A 15,965-nucleotide genomic window follows, 5' to 3' on the forward strand; every position below is an offset into this window, starting at 1 on the left:
CATACATGATTAAATATAATCAAACATGTTGTCTAAACATGTTTCCAAAAAAAAAGAGTGGAGACCTGTCTAATATTTAAGATGAATTTTCTTACCAATCCAGGAATGTCAAGGAAACGAGGAAAGTCATCCAGGACCGAAACTGATGCATCCTTATCATAAACCAGCTTCTGCCTATACTGGAAAGTTGCTCTCATTCTCTCTTTGACCACGGACTCATCTGTTGAGTGCCTCATTGTAGATAAAGCCTCCCTGCACTCTTCACCAAACAGCTGTTCAACACTTAGCAGAGCTTCTCGTCTGCTTTTTGGACTATCCTCATAAGAAGGCCTTGAATGACTCTGGGAGCCAACAGAGGAGTTGCGTTAATCCTCCAGGCTAGGTAGCCAGTGTTACCCACAGGATCGTAGTAGTGTTCCTGTTTTGGACGCAAACCAATCACAGCCACAAAAAAAATCCTTAATTTTCATTAAGACACTTATACATTTCAATTACTGAGACACAGCAGTTTGGGTCTTCAGCTAAACAATAACATTAACTTACATATCCATTATCAGAGTATGGATCTTGGAGGTATGGAAACAGCGTCACAATTCCCAGTGCATAATTCGTCTGTGCACTTGATGGTGGAATCCTCCTTCAAAGAGAAAATAAATAAATAAATGACATTTTCAGTGTGTATTCTTAAATTTAATTGACTTATTATTCAAATTCAGTTGAATGTCTTACCCATGTGTTTCGATCATATCAGCAACCAGGATGTTCACCATTTGTTTCCATTTTGCATCTGTTAGAGTTTTAGTCTTGTCATACTCCATGAAGATTTCTTCACCCTTTGGATTGGCCTTGAGAACTACTTCAACCATCTTCAAAAACATAATTCAATGCCATATTATGTCTTATCCTAAAACTTTGAAAAATGTAATTTTGACAAAAAACTTAAAACTAGATAATATTAAAATCACAATAAGTTTAATGAATTGTACCGGTCTTGCTTGATCCCGATCCATAAATTCTGTCACCCTCCTTCTCTTTGTTGATTCAAGGATGACTGTGGAGTCGGATGAACTGGATGACAGTGGGGAAAGAGGAGTGTCTGACACTACAGAAGAAGCTGATTCATGACTAACAATTTGGACTTTCAGATCTAGGAAACAAAAAAGTATTTATTAGTAAAAGTAGTAAAATTAAGTTTCCCACCTTGCACCCCGTGATTCCGGGTAGGCCCCAGACACACCACGACCCTGAACTGGATAAGCGATTACAGACAATGAATGAATGAACGAACGAACAAACGAGTAAAATTAAGGAAATAAATAAAACACACCAACAAAAAGCATTCTTTAGTGTGTTAATATGTTTTCTCTATTTTATAAGCAAAATCATTCCAATGACTAAATAGACTTACCTATAACTGGTTGTCTAAATGAGATCTTGAAGTTCAGTACACCTGGCTGCACAAGTTCCTCGAAAATATCTTCATCCACTTCTGTTCCTGATTCGTCAGTTAAGATGAGCTGACATTCAGGTTGCAGACAAAATGTTATAGTTACTAGGACAAGAAAAATATGTTGCAATAAGCAACCTAGGCATAGAAACAGTAATATAAATTGTACTATATTTAAATCATCCACTTGTTATTGCTACAAGAAAAAAGTAATTAGCAATTTTCTTGCAAAAAACTTTAAGGTTTCCAGGATTTTTCACAAGTATGCTGGCTATAGATTTGCTTGCCTTTGTTTATTTTCGCAAATAAAAAAATACTGTCTTGAAGAAATCTGTTGTATTCCACGCTTTCATCAAACTGTGGAACTTTGACGTATTTTTGTGTTCCTTCATACTCAACTTTAGCTAGCATGTCCCACAGGGAAGAAAGTTAAGATTGTGATAATTTACCAAAGAGTAATCACGTCTTATCAGCAAAAACATTACCACACGTTGTGAGATATGGCATAAAATTGTGTTCAAAATCTCTTAGAATTGTTCACATGGAGACGTAAAAATAAATTACGTGTTGTAGATGGCAAAAATGTAAGTGTATTTACATGCCAAGACATGAATACACGTACGTTTTTTACATTTTTGCAGTCTACACAAGAAATTACGTGTGTACATGTAATATTTTTGTGTCCATGCCAACTGTTCTAAAAGGTTTTGGCCTTAATTATATGGCATATTTAATATTTTTACCCTCTAAGTCAGGGGTGGGCAATTAAATTTTCCAAGGGGCCACATAAGAAACTCGGACTGTTGTGGAGGGCCGGACCAATAAGGTGAACTTAATTCTGCTCAATATTAATTGTATCTTTTTATTTACATTTACATTACATTTTCAGCATTTAGCAGACGCATTTATCCAAAGCCATTTACAATACAGTTACAGTATACAGTCTGGGCAATTAAGGGTTATGGGACTTGCTCAAGGGCCCAACAGCAGCAACCTGGCAGTGGTGGGGCTTGAACCAGCAGCCTTCTGATTACTAGTCCAGTACCTTAACCACTAGGCTACAACTGTCCACTCTTTATGAAAAGCAGTGAATTGTACAGTTCTAATAAGCTGTTAATGTTTTGATGTTACATTTAGAAAGTTAGAAGTATGCAGAGTAAAAACATCAACATTATTTCACTATTTAAACAAACAAATGCAAAAACAAATGTGAACAAAATGTGCAGGTTTTTAAACTTTACACTATTTTGTTTTGAGTCTAATTACCTCATTTGTTTTTCAGTCCTTTGTTATTGTTTAATATTATGTTTAAAATCACAAAGCTGGTCCTGACTGCTTCAGTTCTGGATGTGTTAAACTTTATAAACAGTCTTTGTTGCTTTTGCAGTTTAGTTAGAGAAGCTTCAGGTGTGACGCTCCACATCGTTCATATGCTTGTATTTCTGTTTAGTACCGCAACAGCGATTTAGAGCCTAAATTCTGATCCTTAACCAGCGTTACATCTGACTTTAGTAAATAAACAATTCAGAAGTTCGTGTCTTGTTAAAAACTCCACCGTCAATCACACTCAGTTCTGTTCGCATTACAGTGAAGCTGATACACTCTAGTGATGGGTCGGTCGCGAACGATGCGGCTCTAAGAGCCGGCTCTTTAAAGTGAACGACGGGATCCGGCTCCTGACTGGGAGCCGATTCGTTTTTTTCCGGATTTTTTTTTCTGTCAAAACCGCACGTGATTGGTCAAGATACGTGGTGGCGTTTGTGTAATTACACTGAGCAGGAGGGGAGGGGTTACACACGCACACACACACACACACAGACACACACAGACAGACAGACAGACAGTGAGCACACGAACAGGAGGGAGAGAGAGAGAGAGATTGTTTTACTACCTCATTATTGTAAATATTATACTTTTTATTGTTATTATTTTGCACTGTTTTTATTAATATTTTATTCTATTCTAAATTTTTTGCACATGTAACTATTCTGTATATTTTTGTTCTTTCTTATTTTTATTGTTTATATTTCCCTGTAACTTGCTTTGGCAATACGAATGTCCTTATTTGTCATGCCAATAAAGCTTCTTTTGAGTTTGAGTTGAGAGAGAGAGAGAGAGAGAGAGAGAGAACTCAGCGCTTTACAGAGCCAGACATTACACGCTGGAAAGGTGAGGAAAATGAGTGAGAGGAAACATAGTAAAGTTTGGACACGAGAAGCCCCTTTTACAGAGAAGTTCAGACCCACTGAACCAAGTGTTCACTGGGAGACCAAGTGTTCAGTCTACCCACATCTTATACATGTGATGGCACATAGACTGTGTATCTGTCCCCTCAGAGAGAATCTTTTTTAACAGGGCAGATCATAACAGAAAGGAGAAACAGGATCAATGCTTTCACCTGGATTTTCTTTTTGTTTTGCACATTTTTATTTATATTTTGTTGAGTGATGCTTTGTTGATGTTGTGTTGTTTCACTCTAGATGCTTGTTTATTTTGTTTTGTTTATTAGGATTTTAACGTCAGGTTTTACACTTTGGTTACATTCATGACAGGAACATTCACCTCACTTGCATGTCTTTGGGAGGAAACCGGAGCACCCGGAGGAAACCCACGCGGACACGGGAAAGACATGCAAACTCCACACAGAAAGGACCCGGGCTCTTCACCTGGGGATCGAACCCAGGACTAGAGATGGGACGATCATGCAATTTTTAGCGCAAAATCAGCAGTAAATAATAAAGTAACCAAACAATTATTTTTTTCACCCACAGGAGACATATCTTATTAGTCTAACTGACCACACACACACACACAGGTTTAATGTTATCCAGTTTAGTCTGAAAAAAACTTAAAAAGAGCCTCACAGTGAAAATAAACCGAAAGCAACAGCGTGTGTGTGTTTCTTTAAAAAAAACGCTTTGTTCACAGTGTCGCTTTAAATGATTCTGATTCAGGAGTCGAATGTGACGCGTAAGTTTCTCTCTCCGTTTTTACTGTTATTAATAAATGCTGTGGTTTTAAATAAACACCGGCTACTACAGAACATTGTGTGACTTTCTTACATTAAAAAGCTTAATTAAAAAGCTTAATTAAACCGCTATTACCACAGAGCGGTAACCGAGTCAGACTCGTTCCGTCTGTGGAGCTAAAAGTTCTGATTACCCTAAAAGTTTAGCAGATGATCCTGAACTAACGAATTTGATAATGAATAAACTTTTGCCTCTGATTGGCTCTGTAACGTTTTCTGTTCTCATCTACATCACAAGTAAGAACCGCTTACGATTTACCAAAGTGAACCAGGAGTTTATATAACGTGCTGATAGAATCGACTCAGATGTGACCGGGTTGAATTATCTTTTTAAAGTAAATATTACAATCAGCAAAATTACATGGTATGTATGATGCACAACGTTAATGATGTTATTTTAGGTCATGAAGAGCTTTCACGATGGTTTCTGTACGATGGTTGATGAATGGTGATGTGATGGTTGGCGCGTCGTAGCTCAAAGTCTGAATCAATCCACTGAGCTGTTAACTTAACATGATCTTTATATAATCACACGATCGGATCGGCTACTTTTAGGAAATATCGCCGATCGCCGATAGCATATTTTGATTAAAAATCGGCCGATACCGATTCATAGCCGATCGATCGTCCCATCTCTACCCAGGACCTTCTTGCCGTGAGGCGACAGTGCCAACCACTTAGCCACCATGCTGTCCCACTTTGGATGCAAACGTACAAATAATATACACAATCAGATCTTTTTGTCTAATTGAGATGGGTCTTTGTTTTTGTATTTTATAATTTATTGTTGGAGCACTCTGTTCCATGTTGAGTATATAAATAAAGCAATTTAAATAATAAACATTTGATACAATGTTTTTTTACATGAGTAATTCATTTTACATGTAATTTGGTAATAAATTAATTTAAGCAACAAAAAAATCTAAGGAGCCATCTTGGGAGCCGAAAGAGCCGGCTCTTTTTAGTGAGCCGAGCCAAAAGAACCGGCTCTCTAAAAAGAGAGCCGAAATTCCCATCACTAATACACTCGCGCACACGCAAATCGAAACGTACGGATATTTAAAGACACAGCGCTCTCGTCAAAATCAATCCTGTTATAGTGCATGTTTGATGTACATTTATTTACATCTAATTTTTAATTGCCACGAACCTCATGCGGGCCGGTTGGGGATGTCTCGCGGGCCGGATCCGTACAATGCCCAGGTCTGCTCTAAGTGAACTATTCTAAAAGATGTTGGCCCTAATTTTATGCCATATTTAATATTTTTTACCATCTTTGTGAACTATTCAAAAATGTTTCGGCCCTAAATTACATGCCATATTTAATATTTTTCCCTCTGGCGAACTATTCTAAAATGTTTCGGCCCTAATGGTAGAACCCTCCTGTGAAACCGAACCGAGAACTTCAACTCACTTATAAATGTTCGACCAAGTTTGCACCAAGTTCAACGCCTCGCCGTTACCCGACTCCACCACCACACAACAATAATTAATTTTAAAAACTTGTAACTAATACATATGCAAACCAATTCTACAGAAATATAACCGAATGCAGCACTTACCGATTAGATTTGTAGCTAGGGTGGCCAGATTCATAGTAACAAAAAGGAGGACATTACACCAAAAAGAAGGACGTCATATTAGGAACAGGGGGACATGATACTGCAACACACAGAATGAATCCAGAACCCATATAACAGAGTTTTTGACCAATTGAAGCAAGAATTCTATATCAAATTACTGTTTTACTCACTAAATGTTGTATCTACTTTTTATATTTAAGTCTGTTCCTCGCTGCCTCCAAAAGTTTACTTTTTGGCATTTTCACCGCGTCCCTGATCATGAGAGCTGAGTGATTGACTCAGGTAGCGGTGTTTACAGGACAGAGAGGGCGGGCGAAATTCAACCACCCAATCACAGACTAGCATTTAGAGGGCGGACCTTCTCCGATTGGCCAGTGGTAGCTCTATAAGGAGGAGTCAAATGAGGCTATTAAACCAATGAAATACAAAGCATTTGTTTCGACATGTACCTGAGCCAATGGTAAATAATATTGATCAAAAATGAAACCAGTTCACTCCAAAAGGAGGATTTTTAAGTGTCCGTCCTAGCGTTGCGTGAATGGAGGACTGGCAGCTGAAAAGCCGGACTGTCCGGCCTAAAATTGGACGTCTGGCCACCCTATTTGCAGCCTGAACTGGTGATAAATTAGATGGCTAATTAGCTGTCCAGTCGAAAAGAGTGCTGTGGGTGGGGTTCATCACTTAACACTCTGGGAGTTAATTCAAAATCCTAGAGTTTAGTAATATTTGTGTTAACACTCTCAGAGTTAATTTAAAGGAGAGCATGTTTAACACTCTATTTTGACACTGAAGTTTTTTTTACTGGGAGTGAAACCAAACAGATGAGACAACCCAGAGTTGGATTAACTCATGCAGTAGTCAGATTAACTCTCTACTCTCAAATATTTCATCAGCACCATATATTTATCTCTGCTGATTTTGCTGTGCAGGATAATTTGTTTTAAAGCTGCATTGATTGCTTTAAATATACAAAATAATTTAAATTACCTAGGTCTGACTATGCAAAATAAAGCATGTTTAGGAAAAACTGAACTCTGGTGGCATGGCTCATTAGATAAGGTAATCAAGACATGTTTGCAAGCCTGTTTGCATATGAACTGCTTTGAAGTTCTTTTAAAGTTGGCATTGCTTTGTGTGTTTTATACTGTGAGAAAAGTCAGCACAGCATTTGTTACAAATAGGCTACAGCTGAAAACCTTCAAAGAAATACATTGCTCATTTATCTTGTGTTTAATGGGATTAGCGCAGGACAGGAATGAGTAAGCTTGCTTTTTTTGTCTCTCCCAGAGAAACAAAGTGATTTAATCAAGAGAAATAAAGACATTTGTTTTTCTTTATAGGTAACCAGGAAATCTTACTGAGTTCATTCAAAGTGTTTAGTGCCTTGTTTGTTTACCAGGCAAATTTAAAGTTAACATCACAGTCCTTTTGAATTGGTTCAGCTTGACAGATCAAACCCTCCTCTTTTTACTCACATGGCTGTAACATTTACACAAGTTGCAAAGATCTGTCTCCAGGTTCAGCTGTGACTGATAGACTTGTGGGAGGCACAATAGGCATAGGACACAAAAGTCTCTGTGAGTGGGTGTGTATGGAAAAGAAGACAACACAACAGCTTGGCACCAAATGAGAGCAATCAGATTTATCAACGGAGAAGGGAAAAAGTCCAAAGTACAGAAAGTAACCAGGCTTTGGAGACAAAAGCAATCTACGCAAAACAATGTAAGAACAACGCTGGTAGATTATCAGTGCTATAAACTGAACTGTTTTATTTTATGTGGACATCTGTTCATCTGGAACACGGATACGTTTGATCAGGTATAATTTATTTTAAGGAATCAAATGAGACCCATTCTAAATGCATGCAAACTGTGGACTAATAGCATTTTTTATATTCCTTAATGCCAGGTAATAGTGTTGTTGCGTTTGTTCATTTTAAATATCAGGTGGCATAACCACACACGAATAAAATTAGACTTTAATTCATTTACAGCAACTTTTTTGCATGTATGGACAGGTTAGTTGTACACATTTCTTTACTTTACTGGCTTTGATGTGTTAATACAGTACTGTTTGCTAGAAATGCTTTATTATTAAATACCATAGAACAATGTTAAACTTAGCTTGAACCTAAACACTTTGCAGAACAGATTGCGTCCTCATTTTAGGTTAAGTGAAAAGAAGAAATATGGGACACTAGATATCATAGTCATCGAAATAAAGTGGTTATGGATGATTGTTTTACTCTTAGAAGTAGGAATCAAACAAATCAGGCCTTGTGTATGAAACTGCAGCATAACATAATTCCACACCAATTCCAGGTAACAAAGCAGGGAAAAAAAGATCAGATCCCGTAACAGTGAGCAATCACAATCCCCTGTGGCTTTACCTCAAAGTGCTGGCCTGGCCACCCTTGGACCAACCTTTTCTTTATTTAAACATTGTTTCAGTGAAAAGCTTTGAACTTGGTTACTGATGGTTAATGTTTATACAGGGCATGATATATATACCTCCCTTGTGATTTCCCTGGTTGCTGGAACAGGGGAAAAACTAATTTACATAGTAAGCTTATTTTTGGTAACACTAAAGGGAAAAGGCTAAAAACTAATGCTGCCATGAGGAAGTTTAGATGTGTTGATAAAAAAAAAAACTGAATTTATGTTGCCAGTCATAGTTCTGGGTGGTTCTGACATTGATTATAATGTGTATAAGGCTCTTACTTTTTTGTTTGGGTTTTCTCTAAACACTGGGGCTTCTTCCTTGCTCTGAAAACTATGGCAATACCCTGCAATGTTTTGGTGCCCAATATAAAGTTTATCTTTGAATTGTGTCCTCAGCATAGGCCTCAATTGTAAAGGAGACTAATCAGTTACTTAGAATAAATAAAAAATCAACAGAGGAATGAAAATAATAACAAACTAAAAGTTGAATGAGAATACAAAAAAATGAAGTCTTTCAGGCACCCAGGTGGAACAGTGGGATATTCCGCTTATACACCAGCGACGAGATTCTGAACTCCACGGTTCGAAACTCGGCATTGCCACTGGACGGCTGGGCTCCATCTAGCGGGCATAAGTGCTTATCAGCCTGCAGCAGACACAGTTCTGCTAGGGCGGGATGACCAGACTATAATAACCCTGATTGGTAGATAGAGAGGCATCTGTGCAGAGTGCATAGGTGAAAAAGGGGTCCTCTAAGGGCTGCGCACGGGTCGGAGGAGGTGTGAGCAGCAGTAAACCCACCTCGACTGCAATCAGGAATCCCCCAGCAGCGGAAGATATATTGACTACACTAAATTGGGAGAAAATGGGAGAAAATGCATAAATAATAAAAAAAGTATTTCTTATGGCTTTTCTGTACCCATATTATGTGGGAAAGTTTGAATAGACCTATTAAAAAGTGCATGGAACAGTGATTGCTTTGCCATGGATGGAAAGAAAACCCAAACTGTTATTTTATGCTAAGAGGAAAAGTATCTGTGAGTTCAGTTATACAGGATCTACCAAAACAGGGCACAGTCTTGGTTGTGGAACTACATTGGAACCTTTAAGGTGATGTATTAAAATTACATATTTAAGTTTGTTTGTTTATTAGTATTTTAGACACGGTAGTCAGTCATGGACAATTTTGTATCTCCAATTCACCTCACTTGCATGTCTTTGGACTGTGGGAGGAAACCGGAGCACCCGGAGTAAACCCACGCAGACACAGGGAGAACATGCAAACTCCACACCCGGACCGGTCCAACTTGGGATCAAACTCAGGACCTTCTTGCTGTGAGGCAACAGTGCTACCCACTGAGCCGCCGTTCTTATTATCTTATTATCTTCTTATTATCTTCTTATTATCTATCTATCTATCTATCTATCTATCTATCTATCTATCTATCTATCTATCCATCCATCCATCCATCCATCCATCCATCCATCCATCCATCCATCCATCCATCCATCCATCCATCCATCCATCTATGTATAAGATAAAAGATAATAAGTCTTTCTTATGACTTTTCTGTGCCCATATAACTTGGGCAAGTTTGAATATACTCATTAAAAAGTGCATGGAACAATGATTGCTTTGACATGAATGAAAAGTAGACCCAAACTGTTATTTTATGCTTAGAGGGAAAGTATCTCTGTGGTAAGTTATACAGGAAATGCTAAAACAGATCTGCCATGGTTCTGGAACCACATTATGTTTAGTAGGTGAGAGAAGAGCCCACACAAACAATTGGAGCCTTTAAGCTGATGTATTAAAAATGACATATTTAAGAACATTAGCATGTGTGTGTATATGTTGACATTTGTGTGTATTTGGTTGGTTGGATTATCGCTCAGGTGGTGCAGCAGTCTATTACTTTAGTCTCATTTAATAGTAGCTATTGTTTAGCTGGCTTATTGTATACTGTAGTCAGCAATGTTTCTCAGAAACACAAAACCAGTGATCACTAAATGAAACAAGACACCTTCCAACAGATCTGAAGATTAGTGTTAGAAAGAGGTGCGGTTAAAGATAGACGGTCATTCAGAATGTGTCGGCTCTTGTTCAAACATTGCATTCATTAAACAAGTCCAGCCTTTATATAGTGTGTAGAACATATCATTACCATTTACATTGTATTTTTATCTTCAGTAACTTGATCAGGGTTGTGGTGGTCCCACACATATCCTATAACATTGTCCGAGAAGCAGGAATACATGCTGGACAAGACACCATTCGATTACAGGGTAATTCAGCCCCTTACAATTTAATTTACATCCACCTGCTGGATTTTTTTTCATAGTGGGTTTGTTTGTTTGTTTATTAAGATTTTAACGTCATGTTCCACACCCTGGCTACATTCATGACAGACATGGCAGCCACTCACCACACAAGGTTAATCAGTTATATATCAAACACAGTCATGGACAATTTAGTGTCGCCAATTCACCTCACCTGCATGTCTTTGGACTGTGGGAGGAAACCGGAGCACCCGGAGGAAACCCACACAGACATGGGGACCGTCTTGCTGTGAGGCGACAATGCTTTCATAGTGGGTGAATACTGGAGTACACTGAGGAATTCCAAAAAGTCAAACAGAGAGAACAGGCCAAAATGCCACAGTGATCAGAAACTAGATAATCAAAAACAAAAGTAATTTGACATCTGACCCTAAGCTTCTAGGGCCTCCCATTCATTATGGACGTTAATATAGAGTTGTCACCCATTTGCGTCTATAACAGCCTCTGCATTTGTGGAAATGCTTTCCACTTGATTTTGGAGTGTGTCTGAGGAAATTTGTGAGGTCAGTCACTGATGTTAAATGAAAAGGCTAGATTAGATCAAATAATTGTGATTAGATTATTATAAATTTGACATATTTTATATTGTTGCCTGGTTACCAAAAACACACACTGGTTGCTGGCTGTTAAAAGCAAAAGTGCGGCTTTATCAGATCTGCTTACGTCACTTATGAATTATGCATCAGAAACACCGTCTGTGAAAGTTCCTTCTCTATTTCCTTCTCTATTTTCAACCTAACCTAACCCAAATTTTTGAACTTCTTACACTTGATTTTTACGGAGGACAAAAAAAACACCATCACCCCTTGATCATTCGAAAACACTGATCATGTTCAGGATTCATTTATCAAATTACTATGAGTAACTTTGCTTTTTTTAAATTTTATTTTGTTTATGCATTTTCTCCCCTTTTTCTCCCTTTTATCGCGTCCAATTGCCTGATTGCGTCATGCTTCCTCTCCACCAATGCCGATCCCTGCTCTGATTGAGGAGAACAAAGCTAACCCACGCCCCCTCCGACACGTGGGCAGCATGCCGTATGCATCTTATCACCTACACCTTGACAAGTGCAGTGCAGCTCAGCGTTGTGTACGGACAGACACACCCTGAGAGAACTCTTTTCTCATCTCATGTGCAGGCGCCATCAATCAGCCAGCAGAGGTTGTAATTGCACCAGTCATGAGAGAGAGAGACCCCATCCGGCCTAGTCCCACCCATATCTGAACAACAGGCCAATTGTTGTTCATGTGGTTGCTCAGCCTAGCCGGTAGGCTGAGCTGAGATTCGATACGATGTATTCGAGATCCCAGCTCTGGTTCCAGCGTGTGTTTTTACCGCTGCACCACCTGAGCGGCGAGTAACTTTTGCTTTTATTTTGTATTTCTTTATTCTTGTAGAGATTGACCTTATCGGCTACGTCAGCGTAAGACTCAGCAACGAGCTACTGATCCAAGCTCACGCCTAAATAGTGCTGAGTACATGTAAAGCAAATAAACACTGATTAGTGTGGTAGACTGTGGGGAATGCATTGATCTGCACTTGCTGTTATTGGTGAAAGAAGTGAAAACAGATCGACCCATGACAATGTTTAGTTCATTTCGCACAACATAATAATTGTACTTTTGGCCCATTTTTCTTTACTAAAGTCTTTAAATTGTGCAAGGTAGTCAGTGGTGTACAGCTCATTTAAGGTTAAGATATAGTTAAGATCAGGGCAATGACTAGGCCACTCAACTCAGTAAACCATTCACGTATGGTCCTTTATTTGTGCATAGGTGCTCTGACCTTCCACAAACTGTTGCCACAATGTTAAATAGACAAAGAATGTCTTTGTAAGCTGTAGTTAGCACTATTTACACCAATCAGGCATAACATTATGACCACCTCCTTGTTTCTACACTCACTGTCCATGTTATCAGCTCCACTTGCCACATAAAAGCACTTTGTAGTTCTAAAATTACTTACTGTAGTCCATCTGTCTCTCTACATACTTTTTTAGCCTGCTGTCACCCTGTCGTCAATGGTGAGGACCCTCACAGGACCACCACAGTTGTACAGTCGACCACTAGAGTAGGTATTATTTGAATGGTGGATCAGTCAGAGCACTGCAGTGACACTGACATGGTGGTGGTGTGTTAGTGTGTGTTGTGCTGGTATGAGTGGATAAGACACAGCAGTGCTGATGGAGTTTTAAACCCCTCACTGTCACTGCTGGACTAAAAATAGTCCACCAACCAAAGATACATCCAGCCAACAGCGCCTCGTAGGCAGCGTCCTGTGACCACTGATGAAGGTCTAGAAGATGGCCAACTCAAACAGCAGCAATAAATGAGCGATCGTCTCTGACTTTACATCTACAAGGTGGGCCAGCTAGGTAGGTAGTGTCTAATAGAGTGGACAGTGAGTGGACACGGTATTTAAAAACTCCAGCAGCGCTGCTGTGTCTGATCCACTCATACCAGCACAACACACACTAACATACCATCACCATGTCAGTGTCACTGCAGTGCTGAAAATGATCCACCACCTAAATAACACCTGCTCTGTGGTGGTCCTATTGGTGGCCCTGACCATTGAAGAACAGGGTAATCATTAGCAGGCTAAAAAGGCATGAAGAGAAACAGATGGACTACAGTCAGTAATTGTAGAACTACAAAGTGCTTCTATATGGTAAGTGGAGCTGATAAAATTGACAGTGAGTGTAGAAACAAGGAGGTGATTTTAATGTTATGGCTGATCAGTGTATGTGTGGTCTGCTCATCCATGGAAACCCAAGCCACGAAGTCTTGTTCTCACAGTTAACATCAAGCAGGGCTAAAATCTAGTGTCATTTGTGATTTTTGTTTACCTTACTTAACATTTACTTAGTACCACTTGTCTTTGATCTCGTCCCGCTCACTTAGTTAGATTAGACAGTATCTCTTGTATTTGTTGTAGATCTTGTATTTATTGTACTGCTTTTCCAATCTACACCTTGTGTATTGTGTTGTTTGCACTTCTGTTCTGTGTTGGACTTTGGACCTGGAGGAACATTGTTTTGTTTCAATATGTACTTGTATAACACTGAAATGACAATAAATCCTCTTGTCCTTGAACTTGAAAGTCAGTAAGACTATAAACCAGGTCTGTCTGTCATAGGTTTACAGTGTCATGGCTGAATCTGCGTGGTGGAAACGGTCCTTCTTGAAGAAGAAGTCTTCTGAGTCCAAGGTGCTTTACGAGATCCCAGCTGAGCATGGAAGCAACACTGGCAACAAAGATCCATCCAGCCCTCATCACACAGAAATTACGGACAGTGAGCTAGACGCCAAGCTGGAAAAGATTGTGGACAAATCTGGCATCAAGGGCCATAATGTTAAAGTCTCACACTCTGGTCGTTTCAAAGAGATGAAGAGGATTCGAGCCACTCTGGCTGAAAATGCAAGTATTTTCAGTGAAAACAACAGAACTGTTGAGGACTGCGTGGTGGAGAAATAGGACATAATCTTAAACAGGTGGTATTTTTAATAGACAAACACACTCCTGCTTGTTAACTGGCACATGTAGGAAGAATACACAAAGTGGAATAATGACTGATACATTACTGAAAAGCATCCTCGTTTTACTTAAGCAGTCATAACATCAGGGCAGTTACAAACACAAAAGTAATTCATTTCATGGGTATAATTTCTAAACTCCATTCTAGAAAAAATATTGACTTGGATTTTGGCATGGAATATTTTGTCTGCATTGTTTTACATACACTCTACTGCCAAAAGTATTCACTCACCCATCCAAATCATTGAATTCAGGTGTTCCATTCACTTCCATGGCCACAGGTGTATAAAACCAAGCACCTAGGCATGCAGACTGCTTCTACAAACATTAGTGAAAGAATGGGTCGCTCTCAGGAGCTCAGTGAATTCCATTGTGGTATCGTGATAGGATGCCACCTGTGCAACAAGTCCAGTCGTGAAATTTCCTCGCTACTAAATATTCCACAGTCAACTGTCAGTGGTATTATAATAAAGTGGAAGTGATTGGGAACGTCAGCAACTCGGGCCACAAAGTGGTAGGCCACGTAAAATGACAGAGCGGGGTCAGTGGATGCTGAGGCGCATAGTGCACAGAGGTCGCCAACTTTCTGCAGAGTCAATCGCTACAGACCTCCAAACTTCATGTGGCCTTCAGAATAGCTCAAGAACAGTGTGTAGAGAGCTTCATGGAATGGGTTTCCATGGCCGAGCAGCTGCATCCAAGCCTTATATCACCAAGCGCAATGCAAAGCATCGGATGCAGTGGTGTAAAGCACGCCACCACTGGACTCTAGAGCAGTGTAGACATGTTCTCTGTAGTGACGAATCACGCTTCTCTGTCTGGCAAGCCGATGGACGAGTCTGGGTTTGGCGGTTGCCAGGAGAACAATACTCGTCTAGCTGCAAAGGGTGGGCCGACATCATATTAAACCCTATGGATTAAGAATGGGATGTCACTCAAGTTCATAAGCATGTGAAGGCAGATGAGCGAATAATTTTGGCAATATAGTGTAACTGATATATGGTTTAATTTGTTAATTCAGCAAACGCATATGATTTCTAGAGACAAAAAAACTTAAATCAACTGAACAGATTCCATGTTTTTGTGTTTGGAAAACAAATTTTGTAAAACTGTTAGAGTAAATTAAAGGTTTATTAATGAATACTGGCTAATATACAAAAAAGAATATTAATAAAGATATGTTTCTTTTATGAGTAATATGAGTATTTGCCATAACCTATGGCCATATTAAATTTTTTTAAACATAGATAATAAATACAGTTTTAAAGTTCACATTGTAAACACATTACAGTTAATCAAATTACGTGAAATCTAAGATGTCTTGGGCAACAAAATACATTTGCAACTAAATGACCCAGCTGTTCATTAATTTTGTCATCCTGCATTTTAACATAGCCTGATTGTATGTGGCATTTGGCAACTACAGTATAACTCATCACCTTTTAAGAGTTTGTTAATAAACCAATTCAAGCCATGCTCTGTGTTTCTTCCAAGTAGTTAAGTGGTGTAGTGGGTAGCACTGTTTTTCCCCCCAAAAAGAACCTGTGTTTGATTCCCCGTCCAGATGGCCGTGTTCTATCTGTGTCTGT

At 39.1% G+C, this 15,965-nt stretch overlaps 3 protein-coding genes across 5 annotated transcripts in view; 1 reads left to right on the top strand and 2 right to left on the bottom strand.

Annotated features, from left to right (window-relative positions):
• The window catches only part of cdk5rap3 (CDK5 regulatory subunit associated protein 3), a 29,212-nt gene extending 28,961 nt beyond the window's left edge, over window positions 1-251 (bottom strand). Inside the window, exon 1 of the mRNA XM_063003069.1 lies at window positions 96-251. Within this exon, the coding sequence (XP_062859139.1) occupies window positions 96-236 (141 nt within the window). The 5' untranslated portion in view covers window positions 237-251. The remainder of the gene's footprint in view (window positions 1-95) is intronic.
• Window positions 244-6,119, bottom strand: LOC134321355 (uncharacterized). The gene is made up of 6 exons (XM_063003071.1): window positions 6,038-6,119; window positions 1,409-1,552; window positions 987-1,147; window positions 730-866; window positions 544-637; window positions 244-418 (listed from the first exon to the last, which is right to left on the bottom strand). Exons 1-6 carry the CDS (start codon window positions 6,069-6,071, stop codon window positions 284-286), a joined length of 705 nt encoding a protein of 234 aa, XP_062859141.1. The 5' UTR covers window positions 6,072-6,119; the 3' UTR covers window positions 244-283.
• On the top strand, window positions 4,400-15,517 carry prr15lb (proline rich 15 like b). 3 transcript variants are annotated; one of them, XM_063003073.1, is made up of 2 exons: window positions 4,400-4,417; window positions 13,978-15,517. In XM_063003073.1, the coding sequence occupies exon 2, from the start codon at window positions 13,990-13,992 to the stop codon at window positions 14,314-14,316; it is 327 nt and encodes a 108-aa protein (XP_062859143.1). In that variant the 5' UTR covers window positions 4,400-4,417; window positions 13,978-13,989; the 3' UTR covers window positions 14,317-15,517. The 3 variants fall into 3 exon arrangements, with proteins under 3 accessions (XP_062859143.1, XP_062859144.1, XP_062859142.1); XM_063003074.1 differs by lacking the exon at window positions 4,400-4,417 and adding an exon at window positions 7,700-7,780; XM_063003072.1 differs by lacking the exon at window positions 4,400-4,417 and adding an exon at window positions 7,776-7,876.
• Window positions 15,518-15,965: the final 448 nt, after the last annotated feature.

The sequence above is a fragment of the Trichomycterus rosablanca genome, chromosome 10 (genome assembly GCF_030014385.1).
Source record: "Trichomycterus rosablanca isolate fTriRos1 chromosome 10, fTriRos1.hap1, whole genome shotgun sequence".
Taxonomy (NCBI): Eukaryota; Metazoa; Chordata; class Actinopteri; order Siluriformes; family Trichomycteridae; genus Trichomycterus; species Trichomycterus rosablanca.